Below are 9,465 nucleotides of genomic sequence, written 5' to 3' on the forward strand. Positions count from 1 at the left end.
GTTTTATGACCAAGTGAATTTGAAAAGTGACTTACGGATCGTCCGGAGTTAAGTGCACAGGCTCATCCGTAAATTCCGGCGGGAAATTCGCCAGATCACGATCGGAATTCAAGCGTGGCTCGTAAGGCGGCGTAACCTGCTTCTGCTCCAGCTGCGGGGTCCGAGAGAAAGTTGGTCAATAATGTGACAAATTTAGAACATTGTGACTACATCACGACGAGACTTACCATTTCCCAATCAATCGCTTTGAAGAAGGGATGGCTGATAATGTCGTAGAAACCGGTAGGCCTCTTCCCGCAACCTAGCCTTTCCGCGGGATCTTTGCAAAGGAATCCTTTAAGAACGGACGCCGCCTTAACGGACAACGAACGCGGTATACGTATAGTCTTCTCCAAAATAACTTGGAACAAAAAGTCCTCAGTATTTTGATCTGGATTCTCGGATGCACCGGTGATGTCGAAGGGACTGCGACCGGCTAACATCTCATACAACAAGACTCCTAGGGCCCACCAGTCCACGGAGAAGCTGTACTCCTCACCACGAAGTATCTCGGGAGCGATGTAATTGGGAGTACCGCAGAAAGTGCCCGTGTTGTCGCCCTCTCTGATACCCTCCTTGCACATCCCGTAATCCGTGAGCTTAACGTGCCCTTTGTGGTCAAGCAGCACGTTATCCAGTTTCAAATCCCTATAGATGATTCCTGGAAGCGAATTAATTTCATGCTTAAACGCGCGTTTTTTTATCCCAGTATTATGGAATGCAAGTACCAAAAAATTATCTGTGATACTACAAATTATCGGCGTACTTTTGTAAAGGAAAGTCTCTTTTTACCTTTCTCGTGTAAGAAATTCAAGGCAAGACTGATCTCGGCAACATAAAACCGCGCGTGATCCTCGGGAAGACGGCGCTGTCTTTGCATGTGGAACATGAGATCACCGCCACGCACGAATTCGATCACAAAGAACAGACGCGAGGGTGTTTGAAAGCAGGAGTGCAGGCCTACTAGGAAGGGATGATTCGAGGCCGTCTCAAATACATGTTTCTCCGTCTGTACCCAATCGATGTCCTCGTCGTCCGTCACCAGGGCCTTCTTGATCACTTTCATAGCGTAAATCCTCTTAGTGCGTTTGAGCTCTACCATCAAGACTTTCGCGTAGGAACCACGGCCGATCACCTTAATCAGCTCGAAGTCGTTCAACGAGTACTGACGTTGCATGTCGTTGGAGTTATCGCCGTCGTTTAGCGTGTCCAATGACAATTCCTCCCCTTCCTCACTTCCCATCCCTGAGAAACAAAACGAACAGTGAAACATCGTACACGAAAAAGAATATTCAGCTCGTGTAATTGATTTTCTGTTATCCGAGAACTGGATGAAAACCCGGTTGTAGAAACGGAATAATTCATCCTGCAGGAGGTTTCTGTTTCAGTCAATTGTCCACAATTATCCTAACCGAATTTTTATCGCAGTTGAGTGTCCAGACAAATGTTTCCGGTTGCGGCAACAGAGATATCGTTTTTGAGTGATGAATTTCCGCCTGGTTCCCATTTGGTTAAGCAAACTCAGATCTTTTTTCGGTATATTTTTCAAATAAAAAGTTGTCCGAAAATAAATATAATCTATTATCTAACATAAAGTACGGTAGACAATTATAGAAATTGATTATATTTTGACGTGTATGTCCACAGAAACGTCTGATCGCACGCGGTGTCTAATTGAAAACACAATAAATGACATAGTAATATCTGCTTGAGAAATTGCTGTTTGACATACTTTATTGACATATTAGAAAAAAAAATATAATAAAAAAATAATAGCATCTCAAAAATATGCGTAATTATGCGTAAATATGCGTAAAAAATGTATGTATGACGTATGCATAATAAAAATATCAACAAAATCTCGAATTTTTACCACACGTCCGAAAATGGAGACGCATTAGAGATCTGGGGAGGAACATGTGTACGAAAACAGGTATTGAGGTATTCTCTTACGATCGCGCGGATGCTCCTCCATGACCGGCGACTCCGTGATCTCATTCTCGAGATGGGTCGCTGTGACGCACGGAAACGAATCAAGCTGTTGGTCGCCATTCCTGTCGATCGTCTGCGACTCTGCGCTCTGCAACTGCTGCTGCTGCTGCTGCAGGCTCAAGCATGGCTTCCTCACCACCTTGTGACATTTTTTGTGCACGAGTAATTTGCACTGGATGCACTTGAATCCCTGCCGCCCGAGACCCCAGATCCGATCCTGGCAGAAGGCGCAAAAGGCTCTCTGCGAAGCAAGATCGTCGGAGAATATTACCATTTACTTCCCGACCGGAAACGACCGGTGCACCGGAGGTGTCCTCTGAGGGATGTATCCCCCGCAGCATGAAAATTTGTAAAACAGTAAAGGAACATTATTGGCGCGACGTTCCGCAGCTCGTCGTGCCAAATGAAGGATCAACCGGACCGCTGCCGAAGTTGCTCGACGGCGCGGCATAACCGGTGCGGTATCAACGTGCGTTAGCGCAATAGCGTGCGTAACTCCTCGGAGTTGCGAAGTGCTCTCTCACTCTCTCTCCCGAGAAAGAGAGAGAGACGCTAGCTCGAAGTTTAAGCCTGTTCTAAACGCGAAACGCTCCGTCCAGAACACGGAGGTATCCGTTCTGAGGAATAAAAGGGAGAGGATGAGACAGACAGAAAGGATAGAAATCACGCGCGCAAAGCGACGGTGAAAGAGGGAGGTGGGGGTGGGGTTCATACGTGTGCTCCACGTGTTTTTCCGTAGAGAGAGCTTTGCGCCTCCAACAAAGCACAGACAGCGGTCTGCTCCTCGTCGACGACGAAGTCACTAGCCAGCAAGTTTCAGTGTTGAAAGTGTTCTCTCTCTCTCTCTACGAGAGAGAGAGATAGAGAGAGAGACGTGTCGCTTCTTATAGTGTCGCGTCGCACCAGCGAACGTCCACGTTCGCGGGACAAAGTCTCTGTGTGTGAGGGAGAGAGTGGAACGCATTGAGAGGGTGGGGGAAGGCTGAGAGTGAGTGAGTGAGTGAGAGAGTGTGAGTAAGAGAGAGAGAGAGAGAGAGAGAGAGATATGAGTAAAGGCTGGCAATGATAATTAAATGAATGATGCTTACCCGATTGAATCGTTTCGCCTGAAAAATATGGCCGTTCACCCGGTACAGCTTCCTCCACCTACGAGCGCCACGTCTGTAGATGCTTCCTTCGGAAAATGAAATAACATAAATGTCACAAATGATGGAAAGCACCAGCTGATCGATCGGCTCGTCGCGGCTCCTACGACCGTCGTGCCAAGCGACGATGAATAATAAGCGACGACTTTTAACGCATAATACACGCGGCTCGTCCCGCGGCAACGCATTTCATTCCACGCGATTCATTCATTCGGCTATTTTCTCCGCTATTTCGCTATTTGCTCGCTAACACACCGCTGACAAAATATGTCGGTGACGAATCGCCCGGCGAGATGATCGAGAGAAAGAGAGAGAGAGAGAGATGTTCGGCGGCGAAATGTCATTCGCGCTTCTTGTTCCGCACGCTTCTGCGCTTCAAACGGCGCAGATAAATAGGTTCCGTTCGGCTTTATAATTGCGGAAAACATCCGCGCAATTTCGCGAAGAGAGCTACCATCACCGCAACCACCATCCATCACCGGGGCAGAATTTTTGATATCAGCCCGAGAAAAACAAATAACAGTTTCGCCGTCGAACATCGCGCGAGCTATTCGGCAGATTGATTTCACACCCATCACGTTCTCTCTCTCTCTCTTTTCGCCTCGATCACGGCCTCGACGCATGAACGAGCGACACGCGGTTTTGCGCAGGTAACGCACAAGGTTATAATCCCGACGGCGCGTCGACAGAGCTCGCCGATGATGGTAACGAGACGAGAGGTACTCGCCGTGTGCAATATGTGCCGGCGGTGAAAACGCGCGGGCAATGGCGATATATATAATACGTTACTTTCATTACTTCCTCTCGAGTTGCTGCGCGAGAAGATTTTCATAAAGAGTACGACCGGCCTGATCAGCTCCATGCTGCTCACGGATCACCGAGTGTGTCACACCGGGCGACGACAGTGATCTGAGGACTCGGCACTCGCGCGCGCGCGAGAGAGAAGCCTTGTTTGACAACAAAGGACTCCGATAGATCGAAAGGGTCACGAGTGTCGACTCGTGACGGCGGAATGGCACAGCGGATTTCATTGATGCCGTCCCATTCCCTGGACATAGTAATATCAACAATTTCCAATCTGGTTGCTGATCGCGTAAATTTTTTCCAGGAAATGTGAACATTCCAAATATTTTCAAATTAAAAAATTTACATTTTCTTTTCACGAATTCACATGTTAGAGGAGATTTATAATTAACACCCAGGGAGTCATGAACTTTCTTCTCTAGCGTAAATTCGTAAAAATTGCAAATTTTCTAATTTGAAAACAATTGGAATTTTCACTTTTCACGTTTCCGCTTTAGGAAAAAATTACATTATCGCTGGAGTATTATTTGTGCATCATGTTGATAATTTGAGAGATCGGCAACGATCTTTCGAAGCAGCAGTCATGATGCACAAATATTTAAAAAATAACTCACCTAATTGGAGATTTTCAACGTTACCATGCCTAAAGAATGAGACAGCATTAATGGAGTCTGCTGTATAGCGGGAAGCAAAATAGTTTAGACGCGGCGAAATTCAGAGCATAGCCGATGGTCCAATGGGAGAATTGGTCAAAAAGAAGTTCTCTTGGACTATCGGCTACGCTCTGTGCTCAGCTGTGTCCAAACCATTTTGCTTTTTATTGTAGCAGTTGGTCTCAATTTCTCAGCTCGCTGCGATATTGAGAGAATCGCGAGTGTACACACAGAAAAGCACATACTTCATCCAAAAATAAATATTACTTATTTCAAATATTTTGTAAGTTTATACGTCCACAAGTATATCATAAGCTCATCATAAGCACCAAATTTATTCAAAATATATTCCTGAATCCTAGTAAGTTTAGTACTTCAATCGAGAATCTTAAATTAAAACGCTAAGGCCAAGACTTCAGTTTACTTGCTCCAATTAACCGAATTTAACTTTTCCTCAATAAAGTTTATAAGATTCTTGAAGAGAGAGTAAATTTTCCTCTCGAGTGAATATTAATGAGAGCCGTTCTAATCATTTGTGATGAATATATTTTAATACTATTATCAAGAAAATATTTTTCGTTTAAAATAACCGCTACTACTTTTAAAAGAAAACAAGTAAGTCGAGTAATTACTTTTCTTCGAAATACGTTTTTCTCTGTGTATACACACACGTACACCGTGAAGAATATCCGAATGCGCTCTAAACTACTGAGATCTGACGCAGGCGTTGATGTCGTGATGATTGTTGGATGATGGTTTCGATTGACATATCGAAGGGGACAGCTTGGGCAGGGTTGAGAGAGAGAGAGAGAGAGAGAGAAAGAGAGGTGGGGAGGGAGAGAGAGAGAGAGAGGAGAGGGGAGGGAGGGAGAGATAAATAGAGAGAGAGATAGAGAAAAAGAGAAAACCGGACGGACGTTTTTCCTGCGCTTCTGCTTCTCTCGTAAACGGAGCGAACGAAGGAGAAACGCGTCTTCTATTATCGCGCGCTAAATCGTTTCTTTCCACCGGCCGGTTAATTAGAACTCGCTGGCTAGTACGCAATTGGCTATATATCGAGCGCAAGCAGCCTGCACGCGACTCGGCTTGCGACGTTTCCAATGAACGGTAAACACACTCACTGTCTTCTCCCTGACAAGGCATCCCAGGTGCGGGCGGCACGTTTGGAAAAACTGTAACAGAAGAGAAAAATTCACGCTCACTTTTATGACGCACGAGAGGTCCCCCCCCCCCCCCCNTGCAAAGGCGAAATTTCGGTTGTAATATCAGTAGTATGGTCTCCTTATCAGGAGAATTATTGCACTTTGATTGAAAGAATTCAGCATTAGTTCTTTTGTCTTGTCAGATACCGAATTGTATAACCGTTATCACTCCATCTTCGGCGATAAATTATTTCTTTTGTAGACCAAAGAGTATTAACCAACGACATATATACAGAGATCAAACATTTTATTCATAGGATAAAGTCGAAAGTTGGTAGTTTGAAACAGAGCGTTGTTTTGATTCAGTTGCTTTCTCGCTCTAGCTTGGAAATCTGTCAAGACTTGTTTCTGTAAAATGTCGCGATATTCGTTTTAAAGCTGTCAAGTGCCATGCGTAAGGTGATGCGGAATTAAAAGGATAAAATCGTAAACTTGTTTTATCTAAATATAGCATGCATAAATAATTATTGCACAAATATAACGATATTTACTTAGCATAATACTTCGCACATACGTAATTGTGTCGTGCATTCCGCCGAGTAATTTTTGGATACCTTATCTAATAGTGTTCATCTAAATCTGCTCTAAATGATCTTTTCAATCGTTTCCTCGCATATTCATCGAAAATTGCCCATTGAAATGGTTGAAAAGCTTATATCAATACTGCAGGATATTGAGTCGTTCCAAGATAGAGTGAGGAAGCGGCTGAATCAAAGCAACTTCTCACTCTGTCTCGAACCGCCAACTTCCGGCTTTACCCGCTGCTATAGCAGAAGCATGAACGGAAGCTTGGTCCAGACACACATGTCGTTGGTGTTAACTTGCATAAGATAAATAAATAAATAGAAGATAAATCACGACGAGACGAAACTCGTTTCTCGTGAGCGGAGTCACGCTGGCCGATTCGGAAGAGACTTCCCGCGAGGTGCGCGTCCTAACTCCTCCCTCTATCCGGACGATTACCCAGAAGATGCTGCAGAGTCATACTTTTGAACAACATAACCGTCAATGATCTAAGAGCCGCGTCCTCGAGGCGACGGTGGTCGATCGACGTCACGCTCATTTCGACTTGTTCTGCCGCCAGTTGGTGGAGGAAGAAAAGGAGCACTGCGCCGAGCACTGCGACTTACACGGGAAGCAGTCCGCGTAGAGGAAGCCGATCGAGAACCGTTGTTCGTTGTCCAACATATCGCCGTTATTTCGTATCCTATCCCGCGCGGTATCTCGCAACGTTACCGCTCGCAGGCTGATAACGAGTAACACTGAATTCTAGCCGAGCCGCATCGGGCCGCGTTATCACGACTTATCGTTCGCGAATGAGGCACGCAAACAGCACGGCACACGTCGCAAATAGACGAGCGACGATAGGTGGTCTCGCTCACGCGCCCGGCGTTCGATTAAATTTCTCCGTGCGACGATAACACTCCGAGAAGTCGTCGCCGGTTGGTCCGGGAATCCGCGTCTATGCGCCGAAAAACAGCCGGTGTCATGATTCTCCCGCTGACGTTCGTAATCTCGTTACAACGTCGCGCGAAACGCTTAATCCCTCCATACGACGGTCACGAACGTGATATAAATTGTGATTAGCAAGAATACGACGCGCCCTTTATCAGAGCAATTCCCGGCCGCCGGCTCGCGCATAATAGGACGGGGATTAAATATAAGTAAGTATATCGCACGTCGCGCGCGTGTCGTTAACAGCTAGATAATGCTAGAGTCCCTGCAATAAGAGTCTGGACATCGTACGCTTGATTTCTTATTGGCTCCGCGCTTTCTGGGTTTAACTTCCGGTTCGGGTGTGTCAAAGGTTGCTTTCGAAGCAAGAGGCAGCATCACGACATAAGTCTGACTGTATCATCTGTTATCCTTTTCTTTAGCAAATAAGCATGTGATGGCAACAAATGTGATGATGGCTGCCTTCCAGCAAGAGACACAAATCGAGTTACATCATCCTTATTATCCTTACTTCGCATTTGATAAAGAAAAGGATAATAGATGATATAACTTGGCTCGTGTCTCTTGCTGGAAAACAACTGATATAACTAGACTTGCGTCGAATTGTGTCTCTTGCTGGAAGGCAGCCGAAGTTATCAGTTGAGCGACAAACACAAGCAAAGATTTGCCATCTACGAGGTCTATGAAGTGTGTTAAAAGGAAAGTGAGATTATGTGTTTCACGTTGTGATTAATTATTCATTTATCTTGGTTTACATCTATTTTAGCACTATTTCGAACATTTCTCGTATTATGGTTGCGAATTTCCGGTTTTGAACTTGATGACTACACGTGATGACTACAATGACGATGTGAAGATTCTTGTTATAGAGATTCTAGGACTATTCATAGAAGGGCTAAGTATTCATAGAAGGTCTGACTATGAATATATTGCGCTGCTAGGACTGCGTTCGCTTTGAGCGCTTATATGCTATAAACGTCATTCCATCTTCCTTTGGCATATAATGAACAATAAAGATAGAATGACGCTTATAGCGCGTCAGCGGCTAAAGAGCAATAATCATAGTCGGATTTTATATTTACAGCGTTACCATCTTCGCCGCAATCGTCGCAACCGAAAAAAAAGTAAAATAATGACTGCTTCTCGGCAGAAAAAGTGACCTCTTAAACATCAAAATAGTAACCAAAAGTGACATTTTTTTATCAAATTCTAAGAGTAACTCAGACCATTTAAGCAAAAAAGTAACACTGACTCTTACTTTCCCAGGTTTATCTTTGGATAACTGAAGATAACCTTAAACGGCAAGACCTCACTGTGAATATTGTGCTAGAACTGCGCTCGGTTTAGGTGCTCATGCGCTGTAAACGTCATTCTATCTTTATTGTTCGTTACATGCCGAAGGAAAATCGAATGACGCTTACAGCATATGAGCGCTTAACGCGGCTTAGATAATGCGCGACGCTTCGCCCGGAATCCGAGGAAAACGCAGAGACGGCCGGTACGGGCGCACCCCATGTCACGCTGGAATCAAGATTAAAGCTGCGAATTGTTCTGGATTATTCGCTTTAAACACTTTAAAGCGGCCATCCAGACGCGATTAAGTTGGACACAGCCCCGACACATCTTCACGGACGGAGCGACTCGAGGAGGAAGCTGCCGGAATACAGTTGAAGCGGTGACACTAAAACGACGAAGGCCACGAAGGTTACACCGGGGGCCGGCGAATATAAAGGATTTTTGTCCGTGGGCACGTGTTCTCGATAAAACCGCCGACTTCTCGCTGAACTCCGAAGTAGAGCCCTCGTGGTAAACTGATGAATAGTAGGTTGACGGACAATGGCTTCAAAGCCGCCGGGGTGCATTCGTTAGAGATCGCCCCCGACGCGGGAAAAAAGATACTCGGTGATTGAGAGAGGCGACTCGATAAGCGCTTTGATTCATTAGCGGCGGAGGGGAGAAAGACGTGTCGGTCGAAAGAAGAAGGTCGGAAGAAATCGACGAGATCATCCTGACCACGATTCACCCCACGTAGAAGACCTCGAGAACACCTGGTGAGAAACGGGACGCGTACATGCACACGTTCGCTCGCGAGAGTGTCGTTCAGCCGCCGTATGTATTACGTGGAGAGAGAGAGAGAGAGAGAGAAAGAGAGAGAGAGAGAGAGAGGGGGGGGGG

At 45.6% G+C, this 9,465-nt stretch overlaps 1 protein-coding gene across 5 annotated transcripts in view; it reads right to left on the reverse strand.

Moving 5' to 3' along the window:
* LOC106750958 (atypical protein kinase C) overlaps window positions 1–9,465 on the reverse strand; it is a 19,555-nt gene that overhangs the window by 333 nt on the left and 9,757 nt on the right. For all 5 annotated transcript variants that reach the window (XM_014631672.1, XM_014631690.1, XM_014631693.1 and 2 more), the window contains 6 exons: window positions 5,755–5,805; window positions 3,120–3,205; window positions 1,993–2,272; window positions 832–1,284; window positions 228–700; window positions 36–151 (listed from right to left, as the gene is read on the reverse strand). In XM_014631672.1, coding sequence (XP_014487158.1) covers window positions 36–151; window positions 228–700; window positions 832–1,284; window positions 1,993–2,272; window positions 3,120–3,205; window positions 5,755–5,805 — 1,459 coding nt within the window. The remainder of the gene's footprint in view (window positions 1–35; window positions 152–227; window positions 701–831; window positions 1,285–1,992; window positions 2,273–3,119; window positions 3,206–5,754; window positions 5,806–9,465) is intronic.

Source organism: Dinoponera quadriceps, unplaced genomic scaffold (assembly GCF_001313825.1).
Source record: "Dinoponera quadriceps isolate SergipeBrazil2010 unplaced genomic scaffold, ASM131382v1 scaffold46, whole genome shotgun sequence".
In the NCBI taxonomy this organism is placed as follows: domain Eukaryota; kingdom Metazoa; phylum Arthropoda; class Insecta; order Hymenoptera; family Formicidae; genus Dinoponera; species Dinoponera quadriceps.